A 21,287-nucleotide genomic window follows, 5' to 3' on the forward strand; every position below is an offset into this window, starting at 1 on the left:
CGTCGACAGGGGTAATCCTGAGTGCTAACAGCTCATGGGTTGATAATCGTTTCTGTTATTTTGAGAGTTTTAAGTTATGAAAGAGCAATGAGACTCGTAATAGAGATATAAACTAAGAGGAAATTTCTATGTGAAGTACAATCGGCCTATGTGAAATACATATAAGGAAAGGACGGTATGACAGGACACTTTACTTGCGTCCTTAATGTGCATCTTGAATTTCCCTTACTACAAAATATACCGACACATCTAAATTATCAAGTTTATACTTAGTTCTAGTACGTTACCAACCGGCTCCAACAGAATATACTCGGCGATGTTCTGACGTGCAGATACTTAGGATGTCATCTGACATCTTATCCGTTTCGGCGAATTTCACCACTACATCGGAAACTATTTGTTTTACGTCGTATTACGACGGTCAAATCGACTTAAGCTGAACCGCCCGCCGCTCTGACACAGACAAAGCAAAAACAAAGCGTCAAAAAATTCATCCATGCAGACTGAGAGTGCGCGTCGGTGAGCGGTTTTCATTGTCTTGGAGGGTAGTTCAGTAAAGAAGAGCGTTAGAGGATAAAAAAAAAAACTGCCAAAAACTTAAGCAGCCTCTCGCGACAATGGCGGGTGGAAGCGGTTCAATCTTAGAAAATCTGTCTGGAAAAAAATTGGCGGTTATTGTGAGTATTGTCCTCGTCGTTCAGGGGCTGTGCTTTCTACTCGGAGGTGTAATCGGTACGTATTATCCGTAAAACAGATCTAATAGCCTTAGAGTTTGTGTTCAGTGCTTACCCAATTACCGACGAATAATAGAGGTATCGGCAACAAATATTGGCAACAATGACCTATTTTGGCGGCGAACCATGCGGGAAATTCGGCCATAATCGATAACTCAGCGAGAACGCGGGTTTGTCATCAACCTTGTTTCGGGTCTTTCTCTCGCGGCAGTTTTGTAAAGGATTTTGTCTTTGCGGCGCACAAAGCTTTAAGTAATATTTTTTTTTACGAAAATATCTCGCTGTATGCATCTACAATGCGTGACATTTTTCGAATTACAATCTCTGTAGTTTTTAAAGCCACTATTAAATACAATACATAATAAAAATAATATTCAAGATGTGATATGTAGAAAGGTACTTTATCTGCATAAAAATGTTGGATTATTCAATCCGCACAAATGACACATGCTACATAACAGGTGTAATTAAACAACAATAGAATGTACAAAACCATTGTATAAGCTTCTACACAGAGCTAAATACTATACATGTTATATTCGAGGTTAGTTTGTTTAAAATATAAAGAAGTAGAATAAGCTAAGGAACAAATTTCGAAATCCTAATAAGCCTTATTTTTACACTAGCTATATTGTATTCCTAAACCGAATAATTTTATCAATTTTCATTTTATATTGGCTCTCATTTTCGAATTATTTTAAATGCTAAAAACACATCATAGCAGAAATAATGCTTGCATTGCTCTAAATGTTTGTAAGTATTTTCGAACTTGTTTTGCCATTCTAAGAAACATTACGAAGAGACATATGTTTCCATCTATGTTTACAATATGTTGTTTAGCTCATTTACAATAAGTAAACAATCGAAAATTGTTAGGGACAGTCTCGCATACTATTAAGGTTATATATTAATTTAATCTTTTCGCTTGTAAAAGCATAAAAAAATGCTATTAGGTAGGCTCATAGCCGAATATTCGGAATTACTTTTCACACAGATGTAAATATATATGAAAGTTACATGACTACGAAACTGAGCAGGCATTTCTCATAACTCCCGTAGCAATATCCAAAAACATTGGGAAGCCTAAATTTTTGTGAGATTTACGTCGGGTATCGGTTGAAAATACTTTAAGGCTTAACATTTATTTTATCGCTTAGAAAGGAGCACTGTTTTGTTGTGTACTAATTAGATTTTTTTTCTTTTATTTATTTTTTTCGCGGTATTGACAACAAGGCTATAGTACAAAGGTCAAAACACTTATTATCTATTGGTTATGAACGTTACAATTCTTCTTTCTGCTTATCTATATATTGCTTTAGATCACCAGTGTAAGTCATATACATTTACAGATACAATGATTGTTTAAATATATACGTACGTCCTTTTTTAATTGTGCATGTTTTTGTTCTCCTGGTAGCTCCTGCGCCATCGAATGCGGATCAAGTGCTTGGCTCGATATGCGCCCAGGAAAACCCCACGGTTCCTGGAGACTTCAGCTGGCCATGGGCTTTTCCCAGAGGATCGAAAAGGCGTCCAGTCAACTGCAATTTAATCGAGAACCTTGCCTATGTAAGTGATTATCTCAGATGCTCAGAAGTCGAAACTAGCGGATTGCTGTATTGCGTTCCTTATATGCTGCCGACATAAAAACCGTATGTTTTTATCACAACCAAAATGTCGATTTACGATTTTTTCTGGGTTCATATACATCTCGTAATCCACTCTTAAGCTTGAAACATGGTATTACCTTCCATTAAGACACCTTCTATGCATCTGTTACAAATTTTATCAACAAGTAGACACGATTGTTACAATTAAAATGTGCTAATTCTCAACAAATATCTTTATGGCATATATATACTTCATTTATGAGATCGAGTTTTATCTTGGCCATTAACATACTCCTACGTGTCCTTTCGTCTCGTTACCTGATCGTGATTGCCGCGTACGATCCTCGCCCCCATAGATACACACAAAGGACCTCAACATCACCGCTAATCATCTCGTGTTCTCGTTTCAATTGCCTTTACCAAAAGAAAACAAAGACCTCGATTATTCGCGTTGGCAGCAGAACCTTATCGGCGTTCTGCACATGGATATCCTTCACGACCCCAATAATCCGCTTAGTGAGTTGGCCTATAAAGTTTCATCAAATCTTTGTCACGTTAACCATGTAGTACGCCTGATCGCTTAGAGTAAACTGTTGACTGATCGATGAACTTTTCGATAAACTGTTTGATTGTACACAAGGCGTGGTTAGAAATTTGGAATTATTTTCTGCATCGCATGTCCGTAAAAAGTCCGGTTCATTTTTAGGGTTTTACTCAGTTTTTGTATGGCGTATTTGCCTGATAGTATTCAATGGATTGTACTTATTTCATCAGTGTATTCCTACCCTTACAGAACAAGATCCTGTAGTAACTATGGACATAAAGATGGGTTATCGTAATAAACATGAGAGCCCAGACACGTGGCACCTTTTAGCAAATTCCACAGAGACCCGGACATTAAAATGTGATATTAATTCAACTCACCATCATATCGACCAGGTTGGTATATGCATTAGAGAAATTTTTCGATTTTTCTCTATAATAAAATTAGTTTTTGTATTGGTGTAGATATAATGATTTTTATTGCAGACACTATAGATGACAAATGTTTCTTTTTTGTTAATTTATTTTCTCATTTTTCATGTTTTACGTGGACGGAAACCAAAGCTGCATTATGGCGGTTACAACTGTGACGTGATGTCACTGTTCGAATTGGGCTCACTGCACCACGACTATTATCTCATCAACGTGAAATTCCCGCTCAACGAAGATCAGACTATTAATACCCATATTGGACAACTCAACGACGTTTGGCTTGTGGTGATTCACCAGAATGGCGGTTTTACTCAGGTTGCTATTATACGTATTATATAAAAATAGATATTTTTTTCGATCAAGTGGTGTGAACGTCACCAAGGTTGAGCACGGCAAATACAGAAGCTCAAAAATAAATCAACACATCTGTTCGCAGCCATCGGCTAATGATATATATTGTGTGTTCATGTGCAGGTGTTTCTGTCGTTGAAAACGGTGTTCTTGCCGATTATTCTCGCAACAATGATGTGGTACTGGAAACGCATTCGCATCATGGACCGGCCGCCGCATTTACTCGAGTGCTGCATATTGGCCCTCTCCGTAGCCATGACGGCGATTAATCGTCAGTACCATCATCACTATTTTATCATATCAGAGGTATAGGCAATCAGGAACCAGAGCTCAGGAATGGACGTTTTATCGTCTTTTTCTTTCTTATATTTTTACCCTTAAGGCCGGAATTGTACTATATATCCACATAACAAAAAACAATACTCCATGCTAGCTTCTAAGCTTGAAGACCTTTTCTAAACGTTTTTGTTTCATTTGCGTCATGCTTTTGTTGATTGTTAACTGATAGATGGAAACACCTAGAACGATCGCACTTCTTGTCTTTGTAATTACGCGTTGAATTAAAATCTTTATTAGACAATATAATAAACGCAACGTTCCTTTTGCTTTGCATGACTTCCAGTTCCTATCGAGTTTTTGACGCTTTCGTTCAACATGCCGTATATGATGCTGATTTGTGACATACGTCAGGGTATCTTTTATGCCATGCTTTTCAGTTTTTGGCTGATCTTCTGTGGAGAACATCTCATGGTAGGTGTTAACTTCAGTCCGTTGGCTAGAGCTTGCTAAAAAATGGCTTGATAAAAATACCTTTTTGAGCACCTTGTGTTTATTAGTCATTAGCTCTCGAATTAGACGTTTTTTAGTTGCCGGCACCTGACCGATTCAAAAGACATCCGAAATAGGTTTTGGTATCTATAATTGGTGCTTACACTATGCCAGATAATCAACTTTTATATTTGTAGAGACTTCTGAAGTTTGTTCGATAAGCCTAGTGCCAGTAAAGATTAAAACATTATTTATAAGATGTTTATAACAAGAATAGCTAAATTACAAAATACGGTCAGTGTTGAATATGTTTGATTTGAGCAGGTACACTCTTAAAGCTGTTCTCCCTTTTTAACTATGACAAAAACTTTTTTCCTGAATGTCGCATGCAAACAGGAGGACAATGTAAGTTAAACTAATCATCCGTAAAGCTAGATTCGGTGTTGTCTGAGTTATGTTCATTTATTGCTACGTTATCAATAGCGAAAATCAAGATCGAGTAAACTGAGGATGTGCTCCAAATAAAATTACTGTATGTACAAAAAGCAATTTACTGATGCTTTTGGAGATACGGTGAATTAAAAGCCGCTGAGATTGTTGTCCATAGAAATCAGTTAAGAAAAAATTTTCCAAAATATTTTAAATAAATTAAGATTTCAGAAACTGGTTTACTGCTATACACGTGTTTCTCTAAGGTTGTATGGTGAAGTTGTCCACGTAAGCTGAGACTTTAACCTCCTAGACGTAGAGACCCGAAAATCTCCTACTATTGAGCAGCGCAATAAAAAGAACTTTAATTAATACTTTTTTTCAGCTATAAAAACTTTACTAGTTCTATCTCTTTTTATTTTCTCGGAGAAATTATGTCACAGTTGTTTATTCACAGCAACTGCTCATGCAGTAATTTACACTGACCGTAGCGTATTTGTAAACAGAAGTGAAACATTTTGGGGCATTTTTCTTAAAGCCGTGTAACATTTTTGCATTTTTAATTTGAAATCTTGATGATTTTAGGATGACGTTGAACGTAACCGCCTGAGCGCCTATTGGCAACAGCTTTTGTTCGTATTCACTGGCTGTCTATGCATGCTCGTTTTCGACATCTGCGAAAGGTTAGTTACCTAAGATTCTTCTTGTAATGACCTGTTAGTGTAAAATGCAATCATTCATTTTAGTTGCATCTACGAAACGAAAACTATATATATATATATAGTTTTACATCTATGTAAAATATCTGTCAAGGGATTGTTGCTGCCACCGTGGAGAAAAATCGGATTATTATTATTCTTATTATTATTAAATATAATATTTTATAATACACTTGTGTATTTGTAAGAATTAACTGCTATTTATTTTCTATTCGCATAACAATATGTTCATACTTCAGAGAAATGCAGGATGTGTTCTCATAATGATAATAATACAGTACATTGTAAAGCGTCAGATACTTTTACCTTTTACTTTTATCTCTACGCGTATCTGAAATTTCAGTAGCTATATCTTAGGCGGCTTACTACAGCTTCACCAGCTTTATTCAATCAATATTACATAATCATTAGTACAAGGACATAATAACATAGAACGTTTCATTACTTCTTCTTTTTTTTTTTGTCAACACTGTACATCAGAGGGGTGCATCTGACAAATCCATTCTACTCCATTTGGTCGACTCAGCTTGGCCACGATTTGGCAACGGGCTTCCTCGCGCTGACGCTTGTTTGCGCCATTTCCTATTTTTGCTATTTGTGTCGTCTGTTGTATCGCGTCCGATGTAACATCTCCTCAAAACGTTCGGCCCTACCTGGTATGAGTCAAACTCGGCGTCTCTTTTATGAAGGGATCATCTACCGATTCAAGTTCCTTCTGCTCGCCACGCTGGTAACCGCAGCACTGACAGTAGTAGCGCACTTCGTGTCGCAGTGGTCTGAAGGCCAGTGGAAGTTCGATGAGGAGATATCATTGGAGTTCACATCAGCTTTCTTCACGGGTGTTCTGGGCTGCTGGAACGGCTACGTCTTTATGTTGCTTGTTTTGTACGCGCCCAGCCACAAATATAAAAATCAAAGTCAGGGTACCGATCTCAATAATCTGACAGGTACGGAAAATGCTATTATAATTACCATAATTATTGTAATAAAAATAATAATGCAATATATTCAATAGGAGGCCGTGATGCAAGCTTTTCGTTCGATATAGACTTTGTTCAGTATAATTACTGAACTGTCTAAGTCGTTCGAGAGGTTTGCTAGTTTCAGTAAAGTCTTCAACAGCCCTGGCTGGCATTGTTCCTTGAAATTCTCTTACTACTAATGCTGATATGAGCTATAAAGGCTACAAAATACTGAATATATAAAATACCGAAATACACGAACTAGAATCGTTTCTACGAAGTTTTGCGCTGTGATGCAAATATTTTACTATTTGCCGATATACTGTATGGTATATATGTTACACGTGTTTTACAACGTCCCTTGCAATGTATATATTCAGAAAAATTACATTAAATTACATGTTGCTTTTGATACTTCGCAGACGAAAACCAGGACAGCATCGAATTCTCCCGTCTCACCAATTCTGAAGGTTGTGCCGAGGTGCCTGAAGCATCAGGAGTCGCAGCCCTGGCCGAATTCGCCAAAAAAATCGCTGTAGATTAAACGGTCTCAATGTAGCATGCTACAGAACCTGCAGAAAATTTGCCATTTCCCAAAAAAGATAATGCTTTCATGTGGTATATGAAAACAAGAAAAACTGAGAAAATATTACGTAGCAAATGACCAAATACAAGCACATATTCTATACAAGAACATTACCGCTCTTACCAAAATGTCGGCACAGTGGCTCTCAGAAATCGATTGTGTGACATCATGACCTGGTGCAGTTTTTGAGTATATGTTGGTTTTTTGCAATCAAACAGTGTCCAAGTAGAACTAGTTTGCATACTTTTTATCGCCTCTAATTATATATGCTGGTCGATTAATTTACCAGCTCTTTGGGACTCGCTGATAGTACGTGTGGTACGAAGGTAACAGAGTACTTAGACATCGATTATATCTGTGTGCTTTTCAGATATCTTTGCCCCTCCTCTTAGTAGTAACCGTAATTGTGTGTGCCTCTAAGACCAAGCTTCGGCGGCGATCTTACGTGAATATAGTTTAGCGATCTAATTAGTACTTAGTCAGTTTTTGAAGAGCAATAGAGTTCGATTATCTATACGCTCTATACTTTATCAGTAAGATTAGTTGGTTCTGCTTTAGAGCTAACCGTTTGCCGAAGCGGTTGCTTTTACCTTATTGATATTAGTGCTCACGAAAGTCTAAAGGGGCGTTTGTGTTTTATGAGTTTATTATCAATGAATTGATCGGTCAAACGATCAGTTGAAGTAACTTGCAGTCGCTCAGTGTTCACCTATTCATCCATTGCATAACCAGGATTTAGACACGGAAACCAGCAACAGCAACAAATAACAACATAAACAAAGATTGTAACATTGCTCATCAAAATACCACATATTCTTATTTGACGACAGTACATTGTTCGTTCTTAATCATTGTGCGTGGGTGTGTTAAATCTTTTTTGTTCCCGGGTCCGTACATTAATGCACTAACAAATATTATCAACACAACGCCTTAGTTGCGTACCATTACCACTATACATTACATACAAACACCACCCACACATAGTCCATATAAACAGTCAGATATTTGTCTAATGATCATCCGTCGTAGAGGGTAACGGAGACTGTCGTTGGAACCTGCCCTCACTTTCGGAGATTCTCTGTTCATGTACTTGTTTATCTAGGAATCGCAATGTGTTTAATTTTATGCGCAGATTTATACAAATGAATATTTATTCGTTTTGAAATAATAATGTGAACATGTTTTTGCTTATATGTGATCTGTGAGCGGTCTCAACTCACGGCATTGGTAACCGTTTACCAAATAAGATTGTGTTATTACGGACCAGCTTTTAGAAACTTAAATTGCAAACTTCGCCTTTGTTAACTGTTTATGTTTCTGTAACAAGTGTTACTTTTATTTGGCGCCTCGAGTGAAGAAGTTTGGCCGCAATGTCGATGCAGGTTAATCGATAGAGAAGCATTATTATTATATGTATTATTAAGAAAGGAGCTCACATGGCGCTTAGCTACCAGGCGCAGAAACTAAGCTGCAATACAGATCTCAAATTTACCATAAGAGCTGGATCAAGTCTCCGCAAATGCTTGTTGCTAGTGAGCAAATGGCTTGAAAAGTAATGGAGAAATGTGAAAGGGCTATCGCGCAAAAATCTTAAACGCTATAATCTGAAACGCTATAATTTAGCTTTAAATTGGCTAAATAATGGAAGAACGTACAAATCAATCACTTGTAATTCCTTATCAACATCTATCTCATCACATAACCAGATACTCTTACAGGCTATTGTAAACAGCATTCATTATATTAGTGTATATATATATATATATATATATATATATATATATATATAATAAATGATTTCACGTGAATAGCAAAGCCATCGACAGCGCTTGTTTTCATTATTCTATGAACGCATCTTTATTTGAACTTGATAGATTGGTGTAAAGAATTAGACACAAATCAACACAGGTTCTACTCAGGTGTCTTCTTGAAGCGATAACAGCCTTGATTGGATAATGTATATGCTGTCAAACTTCATGCTTCTCTAAATGTGATAGCGGTACCGATAAAAGTTTCAGCCTTTTCTATTCTCCATTTAGTGTTATATATTAAGTTCCTATTCAATTTTAACATGATATGACGAGAATAGTCGCAGTCGGTACTTCGCAACAAAAAAATAGATCTTATCTGCTGTTTTCTCAGTTAGTGTTCTCGTCTGAGGGGCGGCTTTGTAATCACGTGACTAAAACCTGATGTGATCATCTGCAATCCAAATCGTTGATAGGATTCGCATGAAATTCGCCAACGTAACGCATAGAAGGTGAAAAACGATATGTCATGTACATATTTTCTCCACATTAACGTATTTTTCTCACTTTAATGTTTTATATTTAAGCATTTAACTGGCTATTATCCAGTAAATTCCTGCATGTTGAATTTTACTCAAAACACTACGTGCTGAGCCTTAGGACGTCAGCCGTAATCATACGTATATATACATATAGTAGTCCCTACATCATGTAGATGTAGATAAACGTAAATGGATCGAACGCACCTTAACAGCTGACTTTATAAAGATTTGTTTTTAGAGCTGGCAGTACTTTCGTGTCCTTTCAAATATCTTCTGAATCAATACAAGCTCGACTCATGTGTTTTTTGAGGGCGTTGTAATACCGTTGTATTAAGAAAACCGAGCGACTACCCAAGGCAGCATGCGCCAGAGCTAATACCACCTCTTTAAGCTCACGATGCGTACTATCAGCCGCTAAAGCATATCGGTTTTTCTAATAGACGCTCATTCGATTACACCTTACCACTGCAAACTGCAGTTCTTGCTTATTTTATCTCAAAGGATATTTGAATCTCGCTTTTTACAATACATATTGATTATGCTGTTTTTTTTCAGTATGTCGTATATACATGTGATTTCAAGTCCATCCAACCAACGTTTATCGAAATGACATATATTTTCCCCCTACTTACGACAAAGGTTTTTATAGGCGTTGCATGCGATTTCGTCCATTTGAATACTGAATTTACCAGAACTGAGTTTTGGACATTCTACAGTGGGACCTGGTTTGTATATGATGTATATTTTTGACGTGTGTGAACAAAGCAGTGTTTTAAGGATTTAAGAGAAGCGAATTTTCGCAGTGAGTTTGTTATGAACCTTTAGTCGGATACTAGCAATGTCCAACAAAATGCCTCCAGACCGGAAGCCCTTTAATTAGTTGGTGGTCTATTTCCGTTTTCGTTTTCATTAGCAAACACGCCGAATTGGCATGCCAGCTTCTTCACGTCGTTGACTGCGGTACGTTATGTTAGCTTTAGTATAAATCTTGCTTGGCATAAAAATATCGACTTTCTTACTAAATTAAATTGACACGGCTGGTCTTCATACCTATTAGCAATTCAGTGATGATCGGCGGTTCAGCCTCCTTCGTTTCCTAGAATAATCATTTTTCGCGCTTGTTTCGTAGGATCAGCCTTACAACTTTCTTAAGTTCTTCATCATTGCCGGCTTTTATTTGTGGACTACGTCCGAGATTAATGAACTTTTGTGTTGTTTATCAAGTTGGGATATATGCATGTAGATAATGGTATTTTGTAAGGAAAACGCTTTAGGCTAAGTAGAAATTAATCTGGTTTTATCTTTGACGTGAACCTGTTGAGTTTCACTTATCACAGGCCAAACAATTTTTCCATTGTCAGTGTGTAGTTACGGTGCCTTAACTGTATGCCAGTCACATTGCACGACATTGGCATACTAACTTCATAAGCATTCTATGTCTGACTGATCTAATCTTCTCTAATTTTTCTAAACATTGTGAAATTTTTATGTGGCTTTTGTAATTGTCTTAGTAACCTGACGCACAGAAGTCGAAAACTCTCGAAGTATTCATATTTACGACTGTTTTTTCGACAAAAAGAAAGTTAGTCAAAGGCGAAATACCGAGTCATAGCACGGACTGGTGAAAGAATTTGATTCTTCCTCATAGCGTACATCTAGATGAAACGTTAGGGTGACATTTTGTAGTCAGCTTAATTATGTGACCGAATGGGGCATCGTTTAATTTAACGCGCTGTTTACATATGCAAGCGATCCCATTGTGTATGTGTCTAATGCTCTTCTATTCAGGATTTTGTTTTTAATCGTCAAAGCATTTAGTTAACAAATTCGAACGACATCCGTTGTGCGCAGTATATTAACAGCAGGGCTTTCTGAGTGACTGAAGGCTTCTCCGGGTGCATGCTATGGTGGTTAAAACAAATCTTTTCAGGGTTCTTAGGCACCTTTGGAGGGTATTTTTAGATGCTGCATGAGTCTGGGCTTATTATCAGAGCTTTATTGTTACGTAGGCCAACTTGATTTTTATACAAATTCCCCGTTTGAACTGTACGTTGAACGCTAATTCATGTTAAGCATATGTTCTGTCTCTTTCTTCGTATAATAAGTAGTAGAAGGGTTGTATTTTTTTCGTTTATTTACTTGGTCTTAAAAATCGAACAATATATTTTTAAGCCTTACATGCAATCAAAGTTGTGGTAAATGTTTCATGGCTTTCTATAAGAGAACCAAAGGTCTTATTTAAATGATGTTGTTGTTAAAATGACACGTTATTTTTCATCGCTAACGATTTTTTAGTTGTGCTAATATTCAAGCACTTCTCGCAGTCCTGCAGGCAAATCGATCGAGAGCTCAGTATCGGCGTTGGGCATATCATTCGGAGGAATAATTTTAAAGCATGGAGTAAGTCAACGTTGGAAATTCAGATAGGTCTGCTTAACTTGCTATTATGTGTAGGATAGTTCGAGTAGTGATCCACATTATACTGCACTTCTTTTCGACTTATGAATATGAAAGCTCAGGGATGTAGAAAGCAAAAAATACTATACAAACATTCATAATCGTAATATTTTTTGGCTGTGAAGGACCCTATTGTAAATTTATTTTTCCACGGCAATTCTAGCGGCTGGCAAGGCAACGATGCTGCCAACGTGGAAGATGCGTCTGAGTCTTTCAGCTCGGAGTTCGATGCTGCCGGTTATCAGAACACTGGAATTTCCGACAGGTTTGATGATGGAACGGGTTTTGACGGTAGTAGCAAGTGCCGCAGCTATGGTCAAGGCGGCCAATTTGCCCGGGAATATCCTATTAAACCGGAAATAAGTTCGTATGGCTGCTACCAAACTCACTTATGATTCACTTGCATATCTTGGTATTTCCGTCGGCACCTCCCCTCTCAACCTAGTTCTGCTAATGTGTTGTATACTTGCAAATGTTGTTCAATTGTGCAGTAAGCACATATATAATGTGTTAAATACAATGTTCGCGGTTTAGAGGCCCTCGAACTTCTTGAACTCGTTAAGGTACTAAGGGTTTTTGTGTGTAGCTAATGCATTGCCTAGAGTTGTGTTTTTATTTGGTGGGGTACTTTTCGTAATTGCTAAGGGCTGTACTCTTAAAAAAATTAGTGTCTTGAAGTCGAAGATGGACGCCTATACATTTAAATAAGATAATATCGAGTTGTTGGTCAGAATCGATTGTTAACTAGTACAAATAGATCGATGATTTCATCAAAAGTAGTCAAGGTAAGCATCTTTGGACAGCGTTTATGTAGATTTCACAATAGATATCCGAACGATTATTTAGCTAGTTGATTCTTTTAGTACGCCGGAAGCACCAAGCGTCACATATCTCACAAATATAATGCTCTGTTTGTTTTAGCGTGTCGTAAGTGTAATGAAGTGGGTCATATGGCCCGTGAATGCTATAATGCGTCCTCGGGAAGAAACCGAGGACGTTTCAATTGCGGGCAGTCAGACCACTTAAAAGGAGTCTATCTCGAGTCATCTAGAGACAGAGGTATGTTAACAATTATTTCTGAGTTGTCTATAGATTTAAAATATCGTATTTGGTTTCTGCTGGATAATCGTGCTTAGTAGAACCATGTACTCCTCTACGAATTGCGAGGAGGTTTACTTTCTTTTGCCTTATGGTACATTTTAATTCACATGGCTAGGTTCGTCTTTTTGCCAGCAGTTTAATATTTGTGTTTAACGTATAATATATGTATGCTGTTCGTCTCTAGTTCCACTGATTTGCGAGCAAGAGTTGCCACTAATACCGAGTCTCGTTACGTTTGTGCAGCTTGTCGAAAGTGTAATGAGGAAAGGTACATTGCGCGTGATTGCCTTAGTGCTCCCCAAAGAGGAAGCCGCGTATGTTTTAACTGCAGACAGCTAGGCCACAAAAAGTCCGAGTCTCCCAGGCAGAGTGGGCCTTTAGATTGCTGGAATTGTCACTGGGAAGGCCACAAATCCGCGGACTGTGTGAACAAGCCCGGCCAGAGGATTAGTAAACACGGCCAGCCGGTGCCGAAGCCAGCTACATATGTACCCGGATTAGGTAGCGTAACTGAAATGATGTCGGAATTATGCTACGGTAATGGAAATATACAGCGCTTTGACCAAGACAAGGTGACGGTTAGCGATGCCGCATTTGCTGTGCCTCTACAAAGCTTCGACGAAATTGGATTCTGTCCTGTGCTCTTGGAGAAGGTAAATAGACTCGGCTACGCGACTCTGACACCAATTCAACGCTTCTCCATTCCTGTAATCATGGCCGGGAAAGATCTTATTGCATGTTCGCAAACTGGTTCGGGGAAGTCCGCTGCGTTCATTTTGCCAATTTTACAGAAGATCATGAACGATAAGACTTTGCCGGACCGGGCATCGATAGCCGGTAAAAAAACCCAGAAGCCCTTGGTAGTAGTTATTTCGCCGACAAGAGAACTGTGCAGACAGCTTAATGACCATTTTCGAGTGATATCCGACGAGACTCCACGACGTATCGGCGTGGCATACGCCTATGGTCGAACTCACGTTCAGTCGAATCGTGGCGATATTCGCCGTGGTACACACGTTCTGTGCGCTGTACCCGGCCGTCTTAAGCAATTTTTAGAAGATGGCACAATTTCATTTTCGGAGGTCAGGTACATCATACTAGACGAGGCAGATCGAATGCTGGATCACGGCTTCGAGGAAGATATACGCTTTTTCAACGCACACAAATCGATGCCCCCAAAAGAGAATCGGCAAATACTCATGTTTTCTGCGACATTCCCACCTGAAGTTGAACAGCTCGCCCGACAGATTATGCGCTCAAAGAATACGGTCAAAGTTGTCGTCGGAACTTTGGGCGGGGTTAACGCCGATGTGACGCAGAGCTTTATCGAAACACAAAACTTCTCTGAAAAACGGGAACAGCTAATAAAAATACTTGATGATTATCCAACGGTGAAAAGGAATACGCAAGTGGACAAAAGTGAACGAGATCGAATTATCGTTTTCGTTGAACAAAAAAAAAGGGCTGATACTATTGGCCTGTTCTTGAATCTGCAGGGCTATGCTACGACGACCATGCACGGTGATCGAGAACAGGAGCAACGCGAGGAAGCATTGAGAACGCTTAAGCAAGGCGAATATCCTATTCTTGTTGCGACTGCGGTAGCCGCTCGAGGTCTTGATATTAAGGCGGTATCGCTAGTCATCAATTTCGATTTGCCGAAGGACATAGACGACTATGTTCACCGTGTGGGTCGTACAGGGCGTGTTGGTCGACCAGGAAAGGCAATCTCATTTTATAATGGTGAAAGTGATTCGTCGTTGGCGCCAGCGTTGATACAGGCTCTGAACGAGTGTGGGCAGCCTGTCCCAGACTTCCTCTCAAATAGCGCTTCCGGCAATTACTTCAACGAAACTTCCAAGGTAAGTCACTAGTCGCAGTGCTCACAAACATCTTTTAATGGGCAACGCGATTTTCCTGTCGTTGCTGTTTATAATGGTGTTGCAATCCGAGCTCAATCATCGTTGCAGATATGCTCATAAATGACGCTAAAAATTAATGTCTCTTATGTCCTCTTTCAAATGTCTTGTAAATTATGTAGGTCGTTCGAATTAATGATTGCAACCTTTAGCCACTAGGTTTATTTATGAACTATAATACCGAGCGTGAAGCCTGTGGGAAACTGTTAACATCTATATGTAACCTTCTCGGAGACGCTCACATACATTTATGTATGTTCACTGCAATTAGAAATAATAATGTACAAGAACGAAGATGACACCTAAAGAATTTCGTTTCAGGAAGATGATGGCAATACAGATGAATGAACGTTATGATGTGCGACGAAAGGCCACCACTAGTTAAATGGAATAACTGAAGTTGGAATCGGAGTTGGAGTCGGTTGGAAATGGTTCACTCACTAGGGAAATTTTGTGAGTTTTAGGTTCGGTATCCCCATTAAGTATTGCTTCAGACAATTACCTACCACCAAGAAATAATACGTCTACGTCCGATCTCGAACTTGCACTACAGCATAGCTCTAATTTTATGATTCACTACACAGTCGCGGGTAGTCGTGTGTTTACCAATCATGCTTAATATTTTAAAACTGTAGACAAATATCAAATTTTAACAACATAGGGCATCAAACATTGGTCTATTTTTAGTGAGTGAAATAGGATGAAAAAGACTTTTCTACTTTTTTCGATGACCTTTTTCTTGCAGATACGGCGCTCACAGCATGAAGCCAAACAAATGACAAGCCGCAGAACGTAGAAAAAGACGCAATGTTCCCCTGGAACTATAGCTTTTTAGTTATTTAATTTTGTTTGCATGAGTAAAAAACTTAACTTGAATACATTAAATTACAACTAACGTAAATACCGGCTCAATAAAAGAATCTGATGATGGCAACATCATATGGGAACAGAAGCAATAATAAATATTGTTTCAATAAAATTTATGACCATGTTAAGTCATCTATGAACATGTTGGGTTGATATGTATGCTCTGGGATTCACTTCTAGGTATTTTCTGATACCTAATTATGAAAAATATTAGCCTGTTTCACTGTATTATCAAGAAAGGCCTTAATTTGCCAAGCGATGCAATGGAAATGTTTTTTCATTGAACAAAGCATCTTTGAGAAAACTTCCGCTAAAGGCTGTGAGTCCTTTAGCTGCCCTTAACCAGCAACTCTATTACTAAAGTATACATTTCGTAGCGGCCGTGGGGAGTCAACTCGCGACCCTTGGGCATTCGCACCCGACCATTTCACTGCCTGTGCGGTACTGAGCATATCCGTCGTGTCTACCAGGTAAGACAGACACTTAGTCAGATTTTTTATTCATGTTGTTTTATAGCTGTTTTATTGATGCTGTTTAAAAGACAGAACTCAGCCCAGCAGAAGCGTCCGGGAGGAATGAAATGATCGCGCTGTATCCATGCAATAAGCAAGCATATATATCCAAAGATCGTATTTAACATTCAGTACATGCTCGTTAATTCAAATATTCCATGAGTTCCATTTTGAGTGCATGGCATCGCGCACCAGATAATAATCGCCGCCCGCAGCCATGCTCGGATGCACGAGTTGCTTACTAAGCCGACAAGTAACTAATATCTGTAAGATAGTACAAACGAATTCGCGATTTCACAAAGAGAAATATGTCTTCATTAGGACGTCACTGAAGCTAATGGCACCACAATAAATAGAAGTTTTTCTTCATAAGTTCTATGTTGAAGCCCGTAACATTGCGCATATTACGTGGAACTAGTATTTACTACATCACATAATATTACTTTACTCAACGAAGAAAGTGCTTGAATTGTGTTTAACTTCATATAAATCATGAGTATCCCAATGGCAGGGTTAAATTGACGGACTGACAACGACGACATTTCGGAAATGCTACCGTCAACGAATCTCACTGCTTTATTAGAATTAAAAATCTGTCTTTAGTTTTCAAATTATTAACTCATTAGTTTTAGGTTTGACTGGTTCGTCTTGCCCGTACTGTATATCCGAGATATCTTTCTGGCGCCATTGGCGCCAAAAAATATCAGCCCTTTGAGAAAATTATAAATATGAATATAATATTAAAACGCTAATAAATAAACTTTCTTATAGTAATAATAATGTATATATATATATATATATATATATATATACGTTATTATTATAAGAAACTATATTTATTAGTGTTTTAATAGGCATAGGCCTGACAATTTACATAAGTATTGTACCTGGGCCAAAATGAGTCCGCTTCTCCATTTTTGAAATCCACAATCGTTAGCGGGACGCGGAACAGAAGTCCCAATCCTGTGAGGCGTCGCGACCCACATACGAGCGAGAGCGGTTGAACCAGTAATGCCGTGACTAAGGCGTCCATTATAAAGCTGACTCCTCTTTTTGGCTTTTTGATAGTGGTATGGTAAGCACTGTTTATTAATTGATGTATTCCGATACGTAAAATGTCTATATTTTATAAATTTGAATGCATTTGCTAGCTTGGAACCTTTCTGGCTTTACTATCCCAAACGTAAGTTACATTATAGCTATCTTAGTGCTCGCTTTCGATTTGGTGAGGAAGTTTAAGAACCATATTCCTTACACATGCGACCCCAATCTAAACTGAAGATGGTAACCATAGTTTTCCTTCAGACATGGCAATTCTCTAGTAAAGAGTCCTGCACAAACTTTGGTGACAGTTATGTTCTGACCTAGGCAATGCTGTCAAAGTTTTTTTCATCATGAATGTCTGCTAGAATTTACGTTGATTGTTTTTAGTTTTGTTACACGATTCTAGTAACTAATGTTGTTTCGTGCTAAGTTCAACGACAGAATCTTTACTTTTTGTAAACACATAGCACAACGTACACGGACGGTAGCTGCTGGTTGAGGATTTATTCTATTGAAAGGTTTGTAATTAAAATCGTAGTATTTGGCTCATGGCCTTTCGTTTTGGACACTTTGAGCGCGGGGCGACGAGCAAGTTTTTCAGAACCTGCAAGCAACCTTTCCCATTCATTAACATATGTTGTTCGAACGACACGGATAGGAACATGTAAGAAATCAAATAATTGCAGAATTGAGGTTTGAAACATCATTGAGAATTCATTCACTTCATACGGAAAATGCCCGTTTTGGCTCTATAAACAGCCAAATTAGACGCTTATGGAAGCAGCTACTATCTTTTGTCAGCGCCAAAAATGAAACCATTTGTAATCACCGGAAGCGTCTACTTCGTAGGATATGTCACTTCGTTATTATTTAAAATATAGAGGCACAAATTATAACTTCAGCTAAAATATTGGTCAGTAATACTGTTTCCTACACAAGTACTTTAACATCAATTTTTAAATATGTTTATGTAGTAGTAATAACAACCCGTAATCATATACGTGTAACTCGCTAAACGAAATGTATGTCTACTTCGAACCATTCTTCTTAAATTGAGTTTCTTGCATGAAGTTCTGATCATCTTGCACTTTTCTTGTAATTACATGATGATGTCTTCGCAACTTTCACTTTTAGCGTTTTAGTTGTGAGCATCGTAGGGCAGTTAGTAATGTTGATAGTAAGTTATAGACAATTATTTAATGCTTCGAACCCAAAAAATTTGATTGCCTTCGAGCGAAAGAGGTTGAGCATTAAACACGATTTCACAATCGAGAACTGAACTAGAATCATTAAGTATTTAACATTACGGCGTACTTACATTAAGGTTTTTTCAGCAAATTTGATAACGCTTTTGATGAAACAAACTCATTGATTGATCATGACTATCAATTGTTGCTTCTCCGTCGCTCTTTAGCAGCAATTCATTGGTTAAATTAAAACGCGAATATTTTCATCAAATACCGGTGAAATATTACTTGATTTTCTCGGTTCAACTTTTCTTTTCGGCAAATTATAGCAATTCAAGTATGGGTTGCTGCACCAAGATGAACCTAACACGTAGTATCAACGCTTCATAATCTTGGCTCCCTCACCCGCTGCTTTCTCTTCTCGCGAGACGGACTGACAGAAATTCCTATCAAAGGAACTGACACCGGGCGTAATGTCTTTAGAGGACACCATCCTCTCCATTGAACGCAAGTGACGCGACTCTTTCGGACTTGCTGTTGTCACTACGAATTGCTAATTAAAACAGTAATTGACGCAATAGCCAATGAGAAACTTGAAGCATGAGCACTAAACAGTCCAAATTGTGTTTTTTTAAATTTTCTAATTGTGGTTCGCACTGACATGGGCGCAAGATTATTGATCCATCTCTTGCGCTCTGTAATACACACTGAAATGGCTCTACATCAAAACCTTAATGCCTTCAACCGACAGGGCCGACTGTTAATAAAATAGATCTCATTCGATAACTGATTAGCATATGTATTGGTGGCTAAAAATGTTAGAAAGATTCAAGGAAATCTTTGATTTGCGAATTTTTTTATTTCCTAAATTCTTGTCCGTGACCTTCTGATGGTCAGATACCATTTTCCCAAAAACTTTACAATTTTCTACACTGAAACCCGTTGTTTCTCAAAAAACACAAATTAGAATAGCTACAGTCAAATATTCCTCTATCTGAGACTTGAAAAGCAGCGGTGGGTGAATTCAAAATCCAGCTGCCAACATGTAACGCAGCTACAAGCGTTATATACGGCGAATCAATAGATAAATACTGTTAAAGAGTTAGTTTTGGCCTTACGTTACGATGTTCAACGAAGATTCCATAAGGCGCTGCTAATCATGAGTCCATAATCTGTACATGCTCCGTGAGCTGTATTTCTGTTTGTACCTCCTAAGGACTCTAGCTTTCTGAGAGGACATCGCCAGGAGGATTCGTACAAATTACTATTAGTTAGTTCAGTTAGACTCAAAACTCGTTTATACATACCTAAAGATATACTTCTTCCGTAAAAAAGCTCAATTAGTCTATATCAAGGTTGACTCACGGCGTTTTCGCAATTAGCTATTTTGAATATTTTATGACGAATTTCAAATTTCGCGCGCCTAACGCGTAGTAATGTCTATTAACTATGTGGGGATAGGCCGGAAAACCAACGATTTTTGAGGGTTTATTGGAACATATTAATAAGATTAAATGAAAAACAAATGGAGCTATATTGTATAATGGAATAAGTCGAAAAGACATATGCGAAGAAACCTTGTGCGCTACCTATCATTTGTTTTTTAAAGCGTTTGAGAAAATTGACAATGCTGGAAACCTGTTTAAAAAATTATGTGCTGCAAGTAATGGCGTTAAAGAAAAACAATAAAAAGATTCTCCCTAATAGTAGCGAAGCGAGTACAAAAACGTGTACTTTTGCGCCGTACACCGTAATTTTACGATGTCCCATGTGGGTAAAGCAAGTATAGTGCAATGGTATTTGTTTAAGGTTTAATCTAATAAAGCAAAAGCTATGTAGTGTAGGATGATATTATTCTTAAGTTTAATTTTAATATAAAGGAGAGTAATTACTTTCAACGCGATTCAAAATTCTAGACGAGATTTTATATCCACGTAGGTCATGTAAATAATAATGGCCAGTCTTTGTACCGGCTTCTTGTGTATTTTTTATTGCATAAATACCTTAAAAAACATATGCCTGGGAAAGTGCTGGTCTGAAAGGTAACCCTGGTACTTGGTTTTCATAGTAAGAAACAAAAAATTGTTCTTTCCAGAGGGAACCTGGTGGGACCAATTGTTCTGGTCACCATTTTATCTTGAGATATGAATTTCCGGTTTATTCCGATAAGGTGCGTGGCGACTGTAACTGCTGCTATATTAGTTTTCTTGTCACCGACTGTCTAAAAGATTGGATTTTAAAACTCGAACGTACGAAAGGAAGAAGATGGCTGAAGCCACAAGATTAAAAAACAGCGCACAATTTTCTCTGTTGATCTTGGGGTATTCTAAGTCAGCCGTTTAAAAGGCATCTTTTCAAAAAGAGTGCTTCAGACCGACTCGTCTTCCGTACTTCCGCGTGAGGTCCTTTTGAAACCAGCAGGCGAACGCGTGCGCACCTTCACTCCTGCAATTTGCATCACTTTTTTGCAACGTTACACTACTGTTCACATTCCGTGAGCTAGACATGTATCCGCTATTTATATCATCGTGGCTGGGTATTCTAGATCTTTTTGATCTTGCATTTATCGACAGGACGTAACGGGCTTCCTATCCACGTGTTAGATGTCTTATATGGCCCGTGATTATTACACAATTACAGCTCATCCACTTAAAACATTAAATTAGACCTACACCTGCCCGTAAATTCCTTATCTATTTCCCATATCAACATTGGAAATTATAATAAGTTTGGCGCGCAAAATTTGAAAGCTACTACCGGCCTAGTAGCGCGCGAA

General features: G+C 38.1%; 2 protein-coding genes and 1 long non-coding RNA gene across 12 annotated transcripts; 2 read left to right on the forward strand and 1 right to left on the reverse strand.

Annotated features, from left to right (window-relative positions):
- Positions 1 to 492: 492 nt before the first annotated feature.
- Positions 493 to 8,957, forward strand: wls (Wnt ligand secretion mediator). Its single transcript, XM_022841363.2, has 10 exons — positions 493 to 732; positions 2,152 to 2,303; positions 2,701 to 2,860; positions 3,138 to 3,283; positions 3,452 to 3,634; positions 3,794 to 3,941; positions 4,293 to 4,420; positions 5,453 to 5,550; positions 6,067 to 6,533; positions 6,971 to 8,957. Exons 1-10 carry the CDS (start codon positions 618 to 620, stop codon positions 7,090 to 7,092), a joined length of 1,719 nt encoding a protein of 572 aa, XP_022697098.1. The 5' UTR covers positions 493 to 617; the 3' UTR covers positions 7,093 to 8,957.
- LOC111265032 (uncharacterized) lies at positions 6,337 to 21,204 on the reverse strand. Of its 4 annotated transcripts, XR_002683230.2 has the most exons (4): positions 18,643 to 19,117; positions 17,168 to 17,337; positions 7,008 to 7,120; positions 6,337 to 6,463 (listed from the first exon to the last, which is right to left on the reverse strand). It is a non-coding gene; the product is annotated as an uncharacterized LOC111265032 (long non-coding RNA). The 4 variants fall into 4 exon arrangements; XR_015312896.1 differs by lacking the exons at positions 6,337 to 6,463; positions 7,008 to 7,120; positions 18,643 to 19,117 and adding exons at positions 16,256 to 16,544; positions 20,515 to 21,204; XR_015312897.1 differs by lacking the exons at positions 6,337 to 6,463; positions 7,008 to 7,120 and adding an exon at positions 16,256 to 16,544 and having other exon boundaries at positions 17,168 to 17,362; positions 18,643 to 19,126.
- LOC111265026 (uncharacterized) lies at positions 9,049 to 15,921 on the forward strand. 7 transcript variants are annotated; one of them, XM_086970315.1, is made up of 7 exons: positions 9,049 to 10,384; positions 11,749 to 11,824; positions 12,045 to 12,244; positions 12,803 to 12,940; positions 13,226 to 14,844; positions 15,227 to 15,354; positions 15,647 to 15,921. In XM_086970315.1, exons 2-6 carry the CDS (start codon positions 11,820 to 11,822, stop codon positions 15,284 to 15,286), a joined length of 2,022 nt encoding a protein of 673 aa, XP_086826441.1. In that variant the 5' UTR covers positions 9,049 to 10,384; positions 11,749 to 11,819; the 3' UTR covers positions 15,287 to 15,354; positions 15,647 to 15,921. The 7 variants fall into 7 exon arrangements, with proteins under 7 accessions (XP_086826441.1, XP_086826443.1, XP_086826440.1 ...); XM_086970317.1 differs by having other exon boundaries at positions 11,757 to 11,824; XM_086970314.1 differs by lacking the exon at positions 9,049 to 10,384 and adding an exon at positions 10,433 to 11,331 and having other exon boundaries at positions 11,749 to 11,851; positions 12,045 to 12,146; positions 15,227 to 15,365.
- Positions 21,205 to 21,287: the final 83 nt, after the last annotated feature.

This window comes from Varroa jacobsoni, unplaced genomic scaffold, assembly GCF_002532875.2.
Source record: "Varroa jacobsoni isolate VJ856 unplaced genomic scaffold, vjacob_1.0 scaffold_924, whole genome shotgun sequence".
In the NCBI taxonomy this organism is placed as follows: Eukaryota; Metazoa; Arthropoda; class Arachnida; order Mesostigmata; family Varroidae; genus Varroa; species Varroa jacobsoni.